The 20,759-nt window shown below is 43.9% G+C and overlaps 1 protein-coding gene across 1 annotated transcript; it reads right to left on the reverse strand.

The window, feature by feature from the left end:
- Positions 1 to 13,178: 13,178 nt before the first annotated feature.
- Positions 13,179 to 20,758, reverse strand: LOC8027273 (probable N-acetyltransferase san). The gene is made up of 5 exons (XM_029993344.4): positions 20,663 to 20,758; positions 19,770 to 19,909; positions 19,150 to 19,269; positions 17,937 to 18,003; positions 13,179 to 14,675 (listed from the first exon to the last, which is right to left on the reverse strand). The coding sequence occupies exons 1-5, from the start codon at positions 20,674 to 20,676 to the stop codon at positions 14,489 to 14,491; spliced, it is 528 nt and encodes a 175-aa protein (XP_029849204.1). The 5' UTR covers positions 20,677 to 20,758; the 3' UTR covers positions 13,179 to 14,488.
- Position 20,759: the final 1 nt, after the last annotated feature.

The raw sequence follows: 20,759 nt of genomic DNA on the forward strand, positions 1-20,759 counted from the left end.
TGCAATCCAAGGTAGTGTCTCCCCTTAAAGGGGTCATGAAACGCTTTCCCAACTTTTTCCTGTTTAGCTTTCCTCCTCAACTCATAAATCGCTCATTCCACCAAACAGTTCAAGAAGACAAAAAAAGGGGAGGCCCCTCTTGCTCGGAATCTCGTTTGTATACCCGGACAGAGCCATTGTCATAGAAGATTAGCCCGTCGCTCACGATTCAGACAATTGTTGCTTTCCCCAACCCGTTCACCCTGAAGCTGACAGTGCTGTGGAAGCTACGTGCTCGTTGGGCCAGCCAGACTTGCCACGTGATCACGCTCTCTCGCGCACACCCACGCGCAGAGAATGAGGTCCGGTGATAAAAGGGAAGCGGCTGATTGGTCCGGCAAGCGCGTAGCTTCCACCACAATGGCAGCTTTGGGGTGGAGGGAATAAGTGACGTCCGGTTTCGTGTGACGTGCGTTTGGACCCAATGATGCACTTTTGGGACCGCGGATGTAGCACAGTGAAAAGGCAGAGAGCTTACGAAGGAAAGGAGGTACGAAATAGTCCGCTGTGTTTTCAGATTTTCGCACTGAAAGTCAGGCTTTTGACTTTCTACCTTTTTCTTTTGGTCTACTGAACGATGCGCTATTAGTAGAATCCCAATCTAAAATGATTCATCCCAACCCAAAATTCGTTTCATGGGCCCTTTAAACCTTTCAGTGGACATCCACCTGGTTAGGAATGAAAATTAATGTAAAAGGAAAACTCTAACCAAAAAATAATACGCAGCCCAACATTTCAAGGCAAGTTCGGCCCCTTGTTCGCAGGTGACTGTTTTTGTTCTTGTCGTCGTCTTGCAAACCATAACACACTTGCAGAAACAACAGCCGCTTCAAAGGGATGCTGAACCGAAATCTAGATTCCACAAAACACAGCGGCAAAAGCGTGCAACGGGATGCTACAAACACCAAAACATCACTCACACAGCGTTATCTCGAAAGGACGACCATATTTAAAAAAAAAAAAAAAAGTATGTGCATTTGACAGATGTGTTGACGACTTGTTTCTCCAAGAAGGAGAGGGAACGGCCTCGCGTCTTCTCTGCCTTGAGGGGGAGAAGCGAAGAGAAGAGGAAACGAGATATCTTGACGTCTCGCGCCTCGTCGGCCTCGTTCAATCTCGACCTCTTTTTCCAAAAATACGGCCGTCTATTTGAGATATTGCCTTACGAGTAGTGTTGTAGGGATTGTAGCGTACCGCCTACAGCTCCTGCATTGTTTTTTGAAATCCCAATTTCGGTTCACCATCCCTTAAAGGGATGCTGAACCAAACATTTCAGTGTCTATATTAAGCGACGCACTACCTTTCCACGAGTCAGCAGCACCTCGTGTGCGCGAGCACACGCAACGAAATTGACGTCATCATATCCCCCATTCGAGCTTACTAAGCGCGAATGGGGGATATGGTGACGTCAATTTCGTTGCGTGTGCTCGCACACATCAGGGGCTGCTGATTTATCAAAAAAGATAGTGTGCTGCTTATTATAGACTCTAAAATGTTTGGGTTCAGCATCCCTTTAAAGAAGCCAACAACACCGGGCAATTTGCAAGATGACGACAAGAACGAAAACAGTCACCCGTGAACAAGGGGTCGAACTGGCCTTGAAACGTCGGGCTCCGTATTATTTTCTGGTTAGCGTTTTCCTTTTGCTTTAAAGCCAAAAAGAACAGTGCCATCTTGGCTACATAGCGACGAAACTGCCAAATTTCCGAAACAACCGAAATTTTGTTTAAAAAGTTTTGGAATCTTCCGAAACAGTTCGAAACCCAACCTGCGGAGTTCCGCCCCATCATTACAATTATCCCATTAGGTTTTGGATTTACCCTAAGGTGTGAGTTCATCTTTTATATAAATTTGTATTCGTCTGAAATAATAATGTGCTTAATTGTTTGAAGGGATACTGACACCTTCCAAATTTCGTTTTATTTTTTGCCAGGCAATCCATTATGGTGTCGAAGACTACCCAATCAATATTTTGCTACGGCATCAGATATATTTTTAAGAAAGTAAAAAATGCAACTGCTCAAACTGAAACTAAAACTGGACTGGGGAGGAAGAAGTAATATAGAGGAGGAGAGAGTTGGTGGAAGTCACGTGGCTGTGAAACTTTTTTTTTTCTTCAATTAACATATTTGCGGCTCTTTAGAGTAAGAAAAAAAAGGTTATCATATTTCTTTTCTATTTTTCATATTGAGTGTGTGCGTTCAATGACCCACGACTTCGATTATATTTGGTGGTCGTGTCTAAACCATAGAAAACGGCATGTGACCACGGAGAAGAGAGTTAGCGTGACTCAAACCCGCCAGTTCTAGATTAGCAGTTTTCAAGTGTAAAGAACACAAATTTCGAGCCGGAAACTATGTTCTAGGTAGTTAGGCTCTCATATGTCATGTACAAATAAAAACCTCGGCAAGCATAGATACCCTGTCTGTGTCCCTTTAAGCCTTTAAGATGAAACTCCTTTCACCATTCTCTTAGACTGGAGATCGAAGCTACGAACTGTCTGCACTAATTATCTGTATTGAATATTCCGCAAGACTTCTACTTTTTTTATCACGGACTTGTCTAGGCAAGTCTTGTAACATGCTAGAAAAATAAGATTAGTAAGGAAACCTTGTAGCTTTGTTGTCCAGGTGGAGAGAAGGTAGACTGGAGTTGGACCTTAGTGGGTAGCCATACAGGCTACTACGATGCAATCAGGTGCCAAAGTGCTCGTGGAACACTACAGATTTGACTAAATTCTGCTTTTCTGTCCAACAGGCTTCCCGTGTGTAGGCGAGAGCTGTTTCTGCAGTTTCAAGAACTGAAGCAGCAACTCCCAGATGATCAACTGCCTGCTTCCTTGAGGTGTGCACAGGATAGTCTAAATAATACCAATTCACATGACTTCAGTCTGACTCAATCAGATTACCACCAAGCAGAGGCGGACTTAGCATTCTGCCGCCCTAGGCAGCCAACAGTTTCGAAAGCTTTGGTGTCAGCTAAAAAAAAGAACACCCTATTGGTGGGTATATGCAGAGTACACATGCATCTCATTCAATAGTCAAATTGGAACTACAATTTTGTTCTCGGATGCACAGCCATCAGCATGGCTTCTGATCATTGCCATTGCAGAGCATTTCCAGACCCACGGTGGCCAGGCTCAGTGTCTGGGGCTTGCTGTTTGAAAAAGTTCTCCTAAACATCTGATTTAAAATGCATTCAAAATGAAACATATTTTGTGAAAATCATTACATTTACTAGATAATTATAAGGATATTAAAAACTTAGTTTGTGATATGATATACTTCTGTGTCCTCTTCAACCCTCATGAGTGGAACTTCTAGGTAATCAGACTTTGCTAAGTGTTAGTTTGTGTCGTGTGATAAGTGAAACATGCAAATGAAAAATATTAATAGCCTTCCCTGGTCCCTTAACATTTCACTTAGTAAGGGGTGGACGAGGATGTTTAAATAGCATAACATTGCAGAATTTTCGATTTTTCAAAAGGCAGATTTTAATCCTCACTGCCCAGAGTATCTCTTCACAAAATATGATTGTTCGATTCAATCCCTAGCTACTCAAAGAACACCAAATTGTAAGTCTTCAGTAGCCCAATTTAAAGCATTGAAGAAACTCTCATCAGCTTTACCTTTCTTGTTGAGAGCCATTACCTTACTGAGATTTTTACAATCTTATCATGAATGGATCTGAGGAAAATTGGTATTGTAGCTCTGCAATAACTGGACTGTATAAAGCTTTACATTCTGCCCTATACAAGATAAAAAGTAATTAGCTGTGACTTGAGGTAGTAATTGTTGCATTTGTCTTTTTCACAATTAGTATTTATAATAAATATCACCACTTTACAAATATTCTATTAGCTTTAAGAAGTATGGTGGACCCTTGGAAATAACCATAGAAGGATTGAAATAACCTAGTTAAGATGACATATTGTTCCAAATTTTTCATTTGAGAAAGGATATTTGAAATTTGACTGCAGATTCAAAATAAGCACTAAGAAGTACATATGCATACTCTGTTTGAGTGAAGAATGTGAATAAAAAAAAAGTTTAGGAACCCTCATTTTTTACTTTATACGATTGTCATTGTCTTGCTTAGTGACTCTTGATTGAACTTGCAGCATCTCTTTATGCTTGTGAAACTATTTTTCAGAGGCCAGGACCTGCAGAGCTATGCCGAGTTCAAACTGGGAGCCCACGACTATCAGAAGAACAGACTGGAATTTCACAGACTAATGTCAGGGTGGACGACAAAGTCTCCAGACCTGCAGAGTTTCACAATCCAAGAGCTCTGACGTCTGCACGGGATGGTGCTCTCCAAGTGTTGCAACTTGCCTTCATATTTCAGAACTGTTATGCTCTGTCATAGCTGTAAGCAGAAGTGGCAGAATATTTGGCAGAGCTTGTCAGATGCAGTCAGAATTGTCAGTTTTTCTGCCTTAAACTGTGCATTGACCACAGGGGCGGATTTATGGGTAAAGCCTGAGAAGGGGGGGGGGGGGGGGGGTTGCTGAGATATGGTGTTACGGGCGAATTGGTGCCGAGATCTATTTTTTTGACCCAATATTTGCTATGTCACCAAATGCTAAACTTTTGACTGGTATATATCAATAATTTTATTTTTAAAAATGTTGACCTTGGAAAGTTCAGGGGAGGGGGTCACCTCCCCCCTAAATCTGCCTCTGATTGACCACCACTTTCTGTGCTCATTCAAAAGTGATTATATTTGCATTGTCGTTCGGTTCAATGAAAATGAAAAGTGTTGGGCAATTCCCAGTAATGGAAGCGCTATGCCATTTGCACCATGAACAAAAATCTGCCACATCTTGCACCAAAATGCCAGTTTTGCTAAAAATTGCGCTGCACCTGCACCTAAATGAACTTAAAAGGGCAACTCCGGTCAATATTTTTCAACTTGGGATTACGACTGTTTTCAGCTAAAGCAGTGTCCTTGAATTGCAAGGTATAATTTGCTTTTCTTTTCGATATTGTGTGTGGTTTTATAAATATCACGGCTCATAGTTTGACTTCAGGCGTCTACGGAAAAACCGAAACTGAGCTAGAGGGATGGCAACACTAATCAGTCGTACGGCTGCGACGTGACGTCACTAGGGTGCTACACCAGTGTTCCTTGACTAAAAGCTAACCCGCTTGCAGCCTGCTAAAGAGAAGCTGGTCGCAACTTTAAGGTCAGTTTTAGTGGAATATGCGGCTTCACTTCGACATAGTATTTCAATTGTGATAAAATTTCGTGCCATTAAAGCGATTAGTCATTTATTTTGGTTTCATTTTCGACCGGAGTTGCGCTTTAAGCAAAACAAAAAATACAAATATTTTATTATTGGTTAATTTTTGTATTTAGAGAAGTAGGAGAAAAAGAAAATATGTATTTCGCAACGTGTCTACTCACAGTATAGTTTGTTTCATCTTGGGTTGGAGCACAGTTGAAGTCTCAAACACATACACCCACAAACATACATACTAAAAGTACAAGTCATGGGACATTCGCTGCACTTGATTAGTTTAGGCCAGGTGTCTCCAAACTCTTTGGCTAAGGGGTCCAGATTAGGAATCTGTCCCAGTCTTGAGGGCCGGGGGGAAAAAAAAAAGAGTATTTATAAATAAGGAAGAACTAAATAAATAAACCTAGATGAGCATTTAAATCCAGAAACAAGTTTCGGAGTAAGTATTAAAAAAAAACCTAAGGTGGGTAAATACATATAGGTACTTAAATCTGAAATTTAATATTTAGATAATTATAACATTATGCAAAAATAGTGACCGAGAAAACTTGCCAGGCATAAATCACAGTGCCTGGGAACTTTGTCATTTGCGCAGTGCAAAAGAGTAATGAGCAAGTGATAAAACTAGTTGACAGAGGACACAAGTACAATTCACGTGAGGACGCAAAGGAATTTGAACATACCCTAGTTACAGAGACGTGAAGCAGGGGGTTAACAATGGTGATGCTGGTGACGACAGTTTTAAATGAAAAGTATGGCGAGAGGTCCCGCGTTACGTTGCTGCTTCTCTCATTCTTCCTGGTATCTTCATTCGCACATTTGAAGCGCTTCACGGCACTGTGCCTTTACACACACTTTTTGCGCCGGTACCAGTGGGTCTGCAGGAAGCGGGCCGCAAACCGAGCTTCATTGGAAGGACCACGGCCACGAAAGTCTGAAGACTTTCGTGGGCCGGGATTTGGAGACCCCTGGTTTAGGCCATGAAACAGAATGTAATGGAAGATGACGAATGCCTCGATGTCATGCTTCGATTCTGTTCGATTGGTCCCGTTGGCTCGTAGCGTTCAACTACACTGGCCGGCTGTTTGCCGACATCGTCTAAATTTCCAGACAATGTCGGCGATGTCAGGAGCTAAAAATCATAATAAAGCTTTGCAAAATAGTAGGATGGCAACTACTTTGACTTCCGACGAGATCACTTGTGTGTCATGTCTGCCACATGCCTCTGTGCTATGGCTAGTGTACCGTGGCACTTGCGCCGTTCATGTCGACCTTCACTGCTTTGCACAGTGCTATGCTTCGTTTCCCCTGGAGTCAAGACGCAGCCCATGCCATGAGCTAATGGGGCTAATCAGACTGCATCAAAAGCGAATAATGCGTTCTACCATTGCTGAAACAATCGTAAACAGAAAAGACCCAGTGACTTGCGCTTTTGATTCTGCTCGATTGGTCCTATTAGCTGGTAGCGTCTGGACTGAAGCTGAAACGAAGTAAAGGAGCAGGCGGTTGATGACGTGAGGGAGCACCTGACCTGGGTTAGCGCAATAGGCGCGGAATTTGTGCTCAGTATTATTACTGGTCCACCTTCTTTGGTCTTGATTGTAGGTTTTCCTCCAATTTTAGAAAGCCGCGCCGAGAAAGAGAGAAGAAACAGGTTTATATTTGAATTAGTACGGTAGTCAAGCTAGTCCCCGTGCAGCTGTAGATCGAAAAAGTAGCAAACTTTGCTCTTTAGCCACATTGAAACTCGGTTTATGTCAGAGTCACCTTCAAGGCACACGCGCAGGCTTTCATATTTTTTGTGAGTGGTGGTTTTTGTAGTTTATGGTATTAGTCTTGAGTTTGGTGGGTTCATAAAACTTGGAAGGGCATTTTTACTGATGGATGTGTTTGTGAATATAGCGGTTTGTGCCTGAACTTTACAATCATACGTGCTAAATAATGGAGTGTAAAAGGGGAAGGGGAGGGGCTTTATCCCAACAAAAGTGTCTCGCTACAGTTTATTTTTCAACCATTTACCTTAGTTCTAAAAAAGAAGTCTGTATTTCTTTGTGCCATATCTATTCTTATTGCAAAAGGTAATAAGTAATATGCTCCAGTATCAAAGAGGAACCTTTAATCATTATCATAGATGAACTCATTTAGCAATGCAATCACCTTTTCAATTTCAAGTGATGTGCTAGCAGATGTTGACATCTGCTCCAAAATCGTCAGCGGCTGCACCAAACCAATATTTTGCCCGCTTAAGAACCTGGTACAAAAGGTCAAAGGCCGCTTCCATCACAGAGTTCCTCAAGATGAATAAAGCAGCGTTTCTCATAGATGCGCATCACAAGGACCTGACATGTCTTGACTATTTCATAAAGAGTAACATGCCATGAAAAGGGCATTTACAATTTCAGAAGGAGACCATATGTATACCTCTGCCTTAAGCTCTACGAGGGATTTTCGAAAGTCCGGTTACCAAAAAATTCATGCCACAGCTGCTCCGAAAATGTCAAGAAACATTGTATTTATGGTATCCAACTCACAGGAGTTACTTTTACTCATTTCAACATAATCACCAGCCACCTCAAGGCACTTATGCATTAAATGAATCCAATGATTGAAACAATGCTGGAAATCATCCGATTTGAGGAGAGACAGCTGCTCCTCAACAGCGAAAATGAGGTCTTCTCTTGTCTCAAACACATTTCCACGCGGGCGCCAGGTCAGGGGAATAGGCGGGTGCTGGGCAGGTGAAGCCAGCAGATCAATTTCGGAATCGGTGATGAAGCTCAACGTTCCGGATCATGGAGGTAGGAAGAAGAGGCAACATACCAGCTCAAGCCGGCCAAATCAGAAAACCCCAAGTGAAGCTGGAAGTAGATAATGCGGTCAGTGGGAACGCCTCCAAGGGTGCCAAATCCGTCCAGTAGTGTCCAAGGGTGCCCAAGTCAGTCCAATAGCATCTTTCGGTTTCATTCGTGTTTGGTCATCGTTGGGGGTGTGTCCCTCCAAACCGGAAGTCTCGCCCGGCTTTACTTGTGGTGGCGTCATGTTGCCTCCAGAAGCTTCCTACCTCCATGTTCTGGATGGATGGATGGATGGATGCACAGATGCTAACGGCTATACCGTTCATAACGGGCGGTAGCTTGTGCCACCTAGCCTAGACGTGCAAGAGGGTGGGTTGTCGTAATGGAGGATGTGACGACGCAGTTCCTTGGGGCAACCTCCGAGTAGCTTTTTGAAAACTTTCAGCAGGCACACTTCTGTGAATATTCAGAGTTCACCTCTCCTCAAGGGGGACAGAGGCCACAACACCCTTGAAACTGAACAAAATGGCATTGTCCATCCGGCTGATCTGGCACGGCGAAATTTCTTCAGTGGCGGTGCTCCTTTTGTCGACCACACCATGGATCGAGACTTGGTTTCAGGGTCACTGTTGTAAAACCAAGTCTCATTACCAGTTAATTTGCTTCAAGCAGCAGACTTGCCTTCCTTGAATCTTTGGAGGCACTGGCAGCAAAAAATCACATGGGAAGCCTCGTGCTCTGGGAGTCGGCTGGTGAAGGGTCTATCTGGCAGATTTTTTTGCTGTAATTAAGGTTTTCAGTTAAGATTCTCTAAACTGACGTGGCATATATACCAAGTAGTTCCTTCAACTCCTCCGGGGTAACTCGCCCATCTTCCTCAACAGCAGACATTTCTGTGGGTTGTTTTGGGGCGCCCGTCACAGCGAGCATCCTCCACAGAAAAGTCTCCACTTCAAAAGCAAATGGAACAATCATTGAGAGAGTCGGGGCTTCGTCGCCCATAACATCTTTTAGATTCTTGATGCACCCTGCAGACTTTACAGAAGACAGGAAGTCATAAAGAATGAATGACCGCAGAAGTTCCTTTGTGGATATGTCTGTTTTTTTTCATGCTGCCGCAAGTACTCGAATTTCGATTTCGCATCTCCATAGCTTCCTGTGGTAGAAAAAACAACTTAAATTAGTTTAAAAGGATCAAGGAAAATAAAAAAAATTATATTTCCAAGCACCTCTAAAAATTGAAAGTGCTAGAGTGTCGGAACTTTTGAAAAACCCCTCGTACATACATGTAAAATTTTCTCCCAATGTATGCCTCGAAAACGGGCAATATCAGCTGCCTCGAGCCAAAATGTGAAATGGCTCCTATGCGGTTGGCAAGAAATGTTTTTGCTCTCATCACCATTTGAAAACTATTGTTGTCTTCTTAAAACCAAGAAAAAGTATTCTACAAAAAGTCATTTTGTTGAGAAACGGCCTAGGAACTAGATAATTATACGAGACAATGCTGTGCTACTTCATGGTAGATATTGTATATCCATGTGTAATCACTAGTTTCAAGCAGAGAGGCACACTTTATAGAGAAAACCATTTTCTGTAGTATGACAGGCCTGCACATGGTGTCTGCATAAATCAATACCTAAAAGCCCAGTCCTACACACCAACACTTTTGGTCGAGCCCACCTGCAGCCTGCTTATCCGACCGGTGACCCAGCCGAGACTCTCCTTGTTCATGAAGGTGGGTTTAGGTTTCCACTACTGCAGGTTTTAGAAATCAATGCTACAACTCTTCAAGGCTTCTTGGTACAAACTTAGAATAGGCACTTGCTCGGCATTTGTTTCTCTTTTGTGCCAAGTTTTGGGCTCCAGATGTTGAAAACCTATTTTTACAATGGTAACTGTTAGTAGAGCCCTGCTCGGGCTTACAAGAAAGTCCGGGCCTGATCTGACCCGACTTGCGGGCCAAGCCAGGTAAGGAGGTATTTTGGTGGGCTTGGGCCGGGGTCCAACCAGCACCTTGGTGTGCAGCCCCAGAAGAAATTTGTTTATTTATAGAAAGCTGCCTGTAAACGAATTCACTCATCTGACCTGATAATGCCATTAAACTAATACTAAAAATAAAAAAGGAAAAAAAAGCTTTGATTTGATTTGTTATTTATTTGTGCCTTTTGTTATTTATAAGGCTAGTATCACTCTTCCGTGTTGAAATTCGTCGCAGCCTAGTTAAATTCACATGCATTATTCGTAACAGTCAAGTACTGACATGTGCGTACCAGCATTTCACCTTCGACTGTAGCATTGAGGCTATAAAATTATGTTGCCCAATACTTTCATACTCCACACGGCAAAGTTTGGGCAACATGACATCAAATTCAGGCATGGTTGGGTTTAAAAGGTGGCGGGCCAGGTTGGGTGACATATAATTGATTGGATTAAGGCCTAGTGTCGGACACATGGGCCGGGCTCGGGCGGGTAAATCACGACGGGCTGGGCTCAAGAGAGCTGCCCGTGCAGCGCTCTAGTTGTTAGTGCCCCCTTCAGACGAAATCCCGTGACGCTTAAACGCAAAAAAACTCCCGTCATTGTGAGGAAAGGTGCAACAAAGGACAATGAAGGGGAAAGAATGAAAACGCTCCACCATGATGTGCCTCGCCCTTGCTGCCCCTCACACGACCACATTATATTTGGCAAGGCACTTTCTCGCACCCGGCCTGTGGGGTGCTTCAACACTATGCACGTCTAAAAAGTGGAAAAGAGAATATGTCATCAGCGGGTTGCAGCTCACGAGCAGTGCAAAGTGGCGGGACCTGCGCGACGCCATTCCCTTCACCTAGTCGACCGACGGATTCCTAAATAACTTCATCAGGTACCCGTGCGACTGGTCATGGTTTCAGAGACCCGACGCACGCACAATACAGGCACTTCTCCATTCTGGTCCAGGACGTGTTTAGTTTCAAAGTCTGTGCGACATCCAAGTCGGCCTTGCATGAGCACAAAGTGCCAAACCTGTCTACTGAAAACGGATCTCCCGAAGCACGTCTCAGCAAGGGAGCAGCTACCGCTGTCAACTGCGGCGCACTTTGTATGGTCGTTCGAATTTTATAATAAGAGGCAGCTGGTTGATATCTAACTTGTGAACCTTGCCCCAACCACCACTAAAGGAGGCCACCCTTTTAATGTGTTAGCGTTTTAAGCAGCTTGTGTCGCGCCGGCCTCAATGCCGTGCCAGACAAAAGCTGCCGTGACACGAAAATCCTGACTGGTCAATAGGGTCATGACGTCGCAGCCACATGACCTGAGCTTGTCTGCCAGGAGGAGCGTAGTTTCCATCCGTTGCGGAGGAGCGGAAAGATTTTGTCCATCGCCGAGTGCGCCCAGTGGCACTACGATCCTGCATTCATCGTTCGTCTGGGGAGAACGTGTACGCCGCCGGGAGAGAACACTTGTGCGATGCTGTCTACCAGTGCGGGGCGCTTTTCGGAGTCATCGTCTTCTAGGAGTGCAGATGCCGCATCTATGGGGTCTGCCATGTAACACTGAAGCCGAGAAGGCAGAGATGAAGACTAGGCGTGCAGAAGCGATGCGCCACAAGCGGGCTGAGGATTCAATGACGCGTTCCACCCTCAAGAACCCCCCCCCCCCCCCCCCCCCCAAATGTTTTTGAGTTTGTTGCCAGGCGATTTATTTAGGCATTAGAACACTACCCAATCAATATTTTGCTACAGTGTCATGTATATCTTTAATAAAGTAAAAAGAAACGCAACTGCTCGAAACCGAAACTGGACTGGGAAGGAAGAAATATAGATGTAACTGTGCAACTTCCTTTTTCCTTTTTTTTTTCAATCAACGTATTTGCAGCAATTTAGAAGCCACAAAAAATGAGTATCGTATTTTTTGTCCATTTCTAGTATTGAGTAAGTGCATCCCATGACCCACAACTTTGATTATCTTTGGTGGTTGTGTTTAAACCATAGAAAATGGCGCGTGACCATGAAGAAGAGCGAGAGCACGACTCAAACCAGCCAGTTCTCGATTGTCGGTTTTCGGGCACTAAGAAAATGAATTTCGAGCTGCACATTTTGTTCTGGGTGGTTGGGCTCATATGTCATGTACAATTAAAAACCTTGGCGATCATAAATACCCTGTCAGTATCCCTTAAAAGGCGAAGCTCAATGCTTTGATACCCAGTTTTGCTTAGCAGCAACTCAATAATGATTTATTTTTCTCCCATGCCATGTGCACCTCAATAAATTTAGCGGACTGTCGCACAGCGAGGCTACCTGCATTTAGCTGCGAAGAATCAAATTGCATCTTTAAAACAATTCACTTGTCCTTTAAAGCCAAAGTTGAAAGGGGATTTGAGGCATTAAAAATTGCAACACTGACCTCGAAACTCTGAGAAGAAAAACAGGCGCAAATATTCCAAATCTAGTTACAAGTGCCTCTACTGTGCGAAATGCAAAGTGCACCTGTACCTCTTCCCAGGTCGTAACTGCTTCCAGTTGTTAGACGTCACATAATGCTACAAATGGTCAATGTTGCTCACAATCAACATTTCAAAACATTGTGAAAAAAGGTAACTTTTCTTGCAAGAAGATTTTTGTTATGCGTGTTGTAAAAAAACGTCAGGATTTCTAGGTCTCCAGTAGTTCAAGTAAAGTTTTGAGCATCAAAGGATTAAGCATCCTCATTTTTTTTTTTGTTAAAATATTTGATTAAATGCAAAAACTAAAATGTTTTTCCAGTTTTGAGAGAACCACGATTCTCAAGATTAAGGAAAGTAATGGTCCAATACCAGCCATATCAGTTCTGAACACAACAAAATCCTTTAAAAGTCCAGAAAGCTTCTTGGGAATGAGATTAACTTGAAGTAATCTACACAGAGCAGAACTACTGTTCTGCTTCATTTTTGAAGCAAACTCAAGTGTATTGTAAATTAGTCAAAAGTCAAATAAAACATTACTTTCTTAGCAATTTTTCGATAAAGAGGCCCTAAGAAACAAACCCAGTTAGTGTAATGAGCTGCCCCAAGATCAAGTTCCAGTAGACGAACCAGCAACTGTGTCGGTAGCCACCAGTCCCTAAGCACAGAAAAGAGTCTGCTGTGCACCTAAAAATTCCTAGGCCACATTTATTCACACAGGCTGCAATGGCGTATGGTGGGTCACCAGCCAAAGGTCAAGCCACAGGGACCAGGCAACGGGTGCCTGGCGGTCACATTGTCTCCAGCAGCCACTGCTGCTGCTTTGGGTAGAAAACACAGTCTTGAGGGCAAGGCTGCCACACACACACACAGGGCTCAGCTGTTGCAATTAGCCAAAAATAAGGCTAAAACTGGAAGAAAGAACACAGAATGAAGCTCACGTGCCACCTTGCATCGATACAAATTCAATTTGCGCCGACAGAACAAGGTGCTGCTGACAGTGCGAGCATGAAATACACAGTTTTCAGTCGGCAACGTTGCATCTTTTCAAGCTCCGGGAAAACTAATTTAACCCCAACAGCTTTACTTTCACATTATTAAAAAAAAAAAAAATTGCACATTGTTGTTTTTTATTTGTAAAAAAATAAAGAAAAAGAGGAAGAAACAAGTGAGGCCATACTGATAAGCTTTTACAATAGTGTTTACCTTTGTAAACCTTGATAAGGTGATAACTTTGCACCAAAAACTGCACCTGTTTATCCCAAGACACAGCCAAATAAAAGAAAGCAATAACTGCACTTCTCAGAGGTCGAAAAATAACACTGACCTACATATTCCATTCCTCTCCCAAAAACCAATATCCTTAAAAAATTTCCTACTTGTTGCAAAGCCGTTTGAACATCTGCCGCAGCAAACAACTAAGACCTCGGTAAAAGAACGGAAAAAGTTAGGCAGGTGTCGCATTCCGCACTCTTTCAAAATCTAATTTGCTTCAGAGCTCTAGGAAACAAAACGAAAGAATCCACCTCCAACACACGAAATGGTTCGCACGTTCTCCAACGTCAACAATGCGAGTACTTCGACAGGGGGCTTTCCCCGACCTCTTTCAAAAATCCAAACGCATCTCCGAACAAAGTTCTCGGCAAAAACAAAATCCCGGAAGCGTCAAGAAGGCGCCGAAAATTGGAAAGAGTGGCGACGCAGCCGCCCTCCGGATTTTCAGCGCTCGACCTAAAGAAACGAGGCAGAACAGGTGCGGCAGTAACTCGACTGAATGTTGCGAACAAAAAAGGGACACATGGGGGCAAAAAGAAAATGAATGGACTGAACCCGAAAGTGCCGCGGCAGTGTCGTGGCTGCTAGAGGGGTGGTGGGCTCTTCCGTCTGTGCCCGGCAAACTCGAGTGGGCAGCTTGGTCGGCATGGCCAGATGCGCGCGAGTGTGTGTGTGTGTCTCGCCCCCCGGGCTGTCGCGCGAGCACAGGCACACTCACTAGGACCGCTCCTTGTCACTGGCCACGCCGTTCTGCAGGGACGTCTTGGTGGGCCTCAGAGTCTTTTGGAGGACGTGCGCGTCCGCAGGTTCTATCCTCTTGTAGTAGTGCTCTTTCGTCTCCACAATCTTGAAGCCAAACTTGGTGTAGAACTCGATGGCACTCTCGTTGTTCACCTGGACGTGCCTGCGGGGTCGGGCCGCGGAAAGAGGCGTCTCGTCAGGAGTTGTCCGACCAGTCACGGCACCGAGCCGTGACCCGCCGGGACTTCGCAGGGCAAGAGCAACCATTGTAAAACACTAATTGAGGACACACCCAAAATGTGGAGATAATCAAGAAGAATAGGAAGTGGGCTTATTAGGGCCGAGAGCCAAAAGGTAGAATGGATACGTGGCAGGGTAGGCCCTCGTTTGATCCGAGAAGCAGCTGCGTCACTCTCGTATCAAGCTTCACCGCTTCGCACTGGCGCATAGTGCGCGCAAGGCTTCACCGCTCTCCACCGCCTACTTGGAGGAGCAGCTGACGCGGGTGAACACCTTAGCCACCCCGGTGGGCTCGCTAGTTTGCTGCGGTGGGCGTCCGACACATTCTTTGCTTATATTTAACTGTTTGAAGGGCGGGGAGTGGAAGCTCGTCGCGACATGGGCGGTGCAAGCTCGGTGTTCTACGGTATGGATCTCAATGAATAAAGGACTCGGTGACACATTTTTCTAAATAATGATTCTTCAAAAACATTCAGCTGGTCACCGATTACAGCTTGCATTATTGCTCATTTACTCGGGTGTTTGTATAATATTTCCACATTAGAAATAAAAAATAATGGAAAGCCAGACTCAATGACTTTTCGTTTGGGAGCTGGTCTAAAAGAAGGAGGCATTGCTGATTTTTAAAACTTTTTTTTTTTTTTTTTTCCATTTAGTATTATGTTTTGTTTCCCATTAGGCGCGAGTGTAGCACAAGCTACTAAAGAGAGCTACGGGCCTTCGACGTCCCTGCCGAGCATGCGCGCTCGTGAAGTTCAAGCAGTCCACGAGCACTTGCGGTGAAACGAAGTATAATGTCCGGTTGAGGCTAGGTATCAAGTACAAACTCAGGACTAAAGTTGGCTAGTGAACATTTCCAACGCGTGACTAGGACCCACACTGACGTTTACGCACAAGTATTGTTAAAAAATGCACTGGAACGCTGCTTCTATTCGGAGTTTATGCACTCAGTAAGAAGGCACGATTCCCCATCCCTCCTCATGCGTGCAGAGATTAGTTAGCATTCTGTTTTGATGTGGTGGCAGCAGAATCAGCTAGCTTTGCTCGGGAACCAACATTCCCACTGGACCACTCGGTCACATTTATTTCGCAGGATGTATCGCCCAGTAATATATCAAGACAGGCACAAAAAAGTGTGACAACCTACAACATTGTTTGTGCTGAACACCATCTTTTACGTCGCGCTACGCTCCTTAGATTACCTGTCTTGGACTCCTTTTGTCTCGCTATGGGAAAATTTTCCCTGAGGACAACCTGAAGCACCAGAGGCACACTGCCAACGTTGGTAGTCAACCAATTGGATTGTTTGGAGGGCACGGAAATTTAGAGAAGTCAGCATGGAGAAAGTCGCTCGAGACGTCTACTCGTGCATGAAAACCCACGGACATGTTAAAAAGACGTGACGATTGGAAACGCCATCTATATTGATACCTACAGGTCTTGTTATTTCAGAATAATTTGAAAAGCAACATGCAAAATGCTACATCTGGTATAAAAAAAAAAAAAAAAATATATATAATTTTTCAAGGATTTTTGTAAAACATTTTTAAAATTATATTTGCTCCTACATGAAACAGCGCCGCTTGTGGCGAGAAAGGTTATTGGGGGGAAAATACCGCCAAAGTGTCTAGACCGCTAGGTAGTTTATTACAGGCTCGTAGTCATGCGCGGCCCCAGTGGCCTTTGGATAGAATCGGATTTGGATTACGGTGACTTAGCTTTAATGGGCTACCATTGTCTAAAAGAAATACCTAAATCTAGCAAAAAATAAAAAAGGAGAGAAGCGGCTTTTGCTTAGTGTTGCTAAGAGGCCCGCATACCTACTTTCTTGCAGAGCACACACAGAGCCAATTATTGTGTTTTATGTAAGAATCGCAGCAAATACTAAGGTTCTCAAAATGATTTTCTGCAGAAATGTAATCTGTGCAGATAATGTTTTTGTGTGAGGAAGTTAGCTTTGGCACATGAGTTGGTGGGCTCCTCTGTGGATCGTCACGATTCGCTCGCTATTATGTGCTCTGTGGGAGAGTGGATGCACAGCCTTTGTTTATAAACAGTGCATCGAATACTCCAGGAAATGTGGTACTAGGGGGCACTTAATACATGCTTTAACAAAATCTGTAAATATGAAAATTTTGCCGGGCTCCCTGTTAAGAGCTGAGGAGTTGCAATCGCACGCAACTAGTATAAAAATGTTTCTCTGAACTTGAAATGAGATTTACTATTAATTTTTTTCCCATAATAATACTAGATGCTAATAATATACACCAACAAAAATCGTTATATTTCTAACCAATCAACAATAACATCTGGCCATCATACAAGCTATGGCAATGCTTGAGCAAAAATGGCAATCATAGCCATCACCTCCTTGTAAGCTTTCTGCTTGAGCAGGGTTATCCTTTGCTATTTTACCTACCGTAAAATACCGGGCAAGCGCCCACTCAAACTTTGGAGATAATCGCAAAACAATGGTGGATGGGTGCTTCACCGGTCATCAATTTTACATACAAATGTACTGTGCGTATTTTTTCAGATCTCACAAATTTGGTAATGGGCGCTTAATGTGGAATGGGCAGATGGACGGTATTCTACGGTAACTAAATTTATGTCATTCATACGAAGGCCCGAAAATTCATAGAGTAAATGCTATTATGGTCTATGCAATGAAAGGACAACACTTCTTTATGGCCACAAAGAGTGCTAATATAACTGCTCCATATCAAAGGTGCCTGGAAAATAAGGAGGCAGAAATATATTTTTTGGAAGGCACCTTCTGTAGACAGCTGCATTCTACTCTCAGACACTAATGTAAAGGGCCACTTGGACCCTTGCATACAAGAGACAAATTTCAGATAAATACATGGGACCTTTATAAGTACATTTAAAGTGGAATTAAAAAAATATAATCACATCTAATTTTCTAACATGATCCTCTCTGAACTCATCGAGTCATTCTATTTAGATCAGGGTCCCTTACATTCTGATCACAAAGCTTTTTAACTCCTAGGTCAATCAGAAATTAATTGCTTCCAGACCTTCGCTGGAAGCCCGATTTAGCCTAATGTATTAAATCTGAACTATAAAAGCCTAAAGAATAAGTTCTTGCAAGAACATTTTTCATTGATAAAGGTGCTGAAAATGAAAGATTCTGATCCGCATGGGAGAGAAAAGAGGTACTCACAAAAATATGCTGTCGAAATTTCCATCTTTCTTGACATAGTTTAGAACGTGTTGAACCATAATCGTTCCTGAGTAGAAAAAGTAAGCAAAACAAAGAGAATGAGTACATCAGAGCAAATTGCAGCAAAAATTTATGAACCAGAGAAACTGCAAAGGTAACCCATAAAGCTATTTTTTTAAATAAGCTATATCTGATACACCAGTGGTTCTCAAAGGGGGGGGGGGGGTCCGCAAAGCCCAGCCTCATTAGTTAAGCCCGGCAGTAAAAGTGTTCTTTTCTCAGATTGAGAAGAAACATTACAATCTGTGGGTGAGTTTCTTCGTCCATGGGTCAATAAGAGAAGTCTACTTCACCACGAACAGGGTCCTCCGTTATCTCCACCGATCTACAAGGGGTCTGTGAAACAACAGTTGAGAACAACCTTGATACGCCATTATAAATGTTCCAAAACAATACTGGCACAGAAATTATTTGTTCGGTCATTCTGATGGAGCAAGCCACAGCAAAGTTATGTCGAAACTCGATACAATGACAGCATCAAATGTGCTGATTTAGTCCCTGTAAACTGGGACCTCACAGGAATGATTCTGTAAAGCACGACTTAAACCAACGCGTTTTTGTGCCCGTGAGGCTGTGCGCTTCCCGGAAATTGCGTATTTTGTTACGTTCTAGCTGTTTCGGGGGCACTTCTTGAGTCACAACCATGCACGCACGCAAGCACGAGCGCACTCTGGCGGTGAAGTGAAAACCAACCATAATGCAGCTTCGGCTTTCCTCTGCGCATCTGCAGCAGCCTTCTTTTCACTGCAGAAGTCACGTTCCTTGGGTCGGAAACAGGGAGAAAGTTCATAGACGCAGCCATACTTGCAAAGAAGCAGAGAGCATGTGCGCCAGACGGCGAAGAAACGCGGAGGCGGAGCTAGTGCCCTCCACCGATTGGCTAGGAGACAGGAATGTCCTGCTACATCATAGTGCGTTTTCTTGCACCTTCAGAAAAAGTTTAAATTATCTAACTTTCTTATATGATCCTGGATGGCGTATGGAATCAGCGCGACGTTGCAAGGCCGTGCAATTTCCCGGAACTGCACGGTTTAGGCGCACACAAAAACGCATTGGTTTGGATCATGCTGAAGACCTTACAGATTCCTTCCTGAGCCTTCCTGGTGTCTTTTTGTTTCAATAAATCCCACGGCATGCCTTCAGAGACCCTTACCAATGCCCAGCCGTCTGTAAGGTGCCAGGCATCCTAGGGTCATAATGTAAAGACGCCTCGTGTTCTCCGAAGTGTCGATCCGGCAGCACACGGCTCCCACAACAATGTCATTGTAGTAAGCTAAAAGAGAAAAAACAACAACAAAAAAAAACACATCAGCACTGCAATCTCAGCTGCCAACTTGACCTCGACACACCAGCCTTGTGATCCGAGTGCTGCCCCTCCCAGGACCCGAGGAGCGAGAGCAAAGATATGTGCAGCGTTTCGATCTAACTGACTTCAATGCAGGTTACAATCGGGTAATAATCACTGGCCATTGCTACCTGGCAGAAATCCTCAATTTTTTCGATAGCAAAGGCAATTTTATCGTGGTGTGCTATGCACACAGCGAAGGCAGTGTTGACATATACTCAGCAAACACGGCTATGGCAGTCCGTAAATATAACACACATCAATCAGCGTAAATTCAGAGTGACGCTTACATTCCTCGACTGACAGAAAGCACTGCAATCGCGTGACAAGGAACAATGTCAGGACATAATAAAAAAAGGACTCGTTTATACTGTATCTGAGACGAGCTCGAGGCTCAGAGCTGCGCGCAAGCCAGGCGGTTCACTCACCTAGCTTGGCAAGTTCCCCAGCTTCGAGGACATCTTTGTAGAACTTGTCGTTGTAGCTGACCGGGAACACCACCTGATTTAGTCGCTTCAGCTGATTGATGTTGTGGGGCGTCACATCTCCCAATTCGATCCTACAACCTCTGGTGGAAGGAAGGAGGCGACACATGACTCGTGTGAGGGCCCCGAACACGAGATGTATTTTGGGACGGAGCAAGTAGTACAGCAGCGTGAATCACCAAGAAGCAGGGGCTCTTCAAGTTATTGTAAAAGCTTGGTCTGCTGGGCAAGTTGGTAGTGGACATTCATATTAAAAATAGCGCAAAAGAGACGGGACAAAAAGACGAAGAAGCACACAGGACAAACGCTAAGCGTTTGTCCTGTGTGCTTTTTTGTCTTTTTGTCCCGTCTCTTTTGCGCTATCTCTTCAAGTTATGCCGGCTGACGGTAAAGGATTCGACGTTATTTGCGGACGTCCCCCAGCACCGGACACATATACGGCCGGAAATTTCTCTAACGCGTTTTAAACAAAAATAAAAAAGATGGGAGAAAGCGCAAGAACTCCCAGAATGAATATACAAGTCAGAAACTCCGGATTCTTCTCTCCCAACCAGCGATTAAGCCTAACACCAACATTCCGTCACTGCAACGCGTTTAAAGTCTCGGAAAATCTCCCCGTTTGCGGCAGGGAGGTGCGTGAGGTTTGTGTGAATGCTGGTAAATTACTGGAGTCTAGGAATATTTTTTATAAGTTATTTCTCCGGTACCGCGCGCACATTGTTCATATATGGCGAAAAGCGTGATCGTTCCAGAGTGCCACTGTACCGCGCAGTCGAACCTGCTCGCGCGAGATGCACCCTTAAGAACTCGACATAAAATGCGTGTTCCTCACTCACCTCGATTTTGTCATTTTAATTCATTAAGTCTCAAAAATATAGGTTTAAAAGCAAGACAACTAACACTCGCGCCAACATCAAAGCATGTGAACAGTCT

The sequence above is a fragment of the Ixodes scapularis genome, unplaced genomic scaffold (genome assembly GCF_016920785.2).
Source record: "Ixodes scapularis isolate PalLabHiFi unplaced genomic scaffold, ASM1692078v2 PGA_scaffold0__279_contigs__length_252992795, whole genome shotgun sequence".
NCBI classification, from domain to species: domain Eukaryota; kingdom Metazoa; phylum Arthropoda; class Arachnida; order Ixodida; family Ixodidae; genus Ixodes; species Ixodes scapularis.

What these genes read in the sequence shown, in the direction of transcription:
- LOC8027273 (XM_029993344.4), bottom strand. An exon ending in TTACAGACGGCTGGGCATTG is followed by an intron (nt 18,004 to 19,149) that starts GTAAGGGTCTCT and finishes TTTTCTACTCAG; the next exon opens with GAACGATTATGGTTCAACAC. An exon ending in AATTTCGACAGCATATTTTT is followed by an intron (nt 14,676 to 17,936) that starts GTGAGTACCTCT and finishes CCGACCCCGCAG; the next exon opens with GCACGTCCAGGTGAACAACG.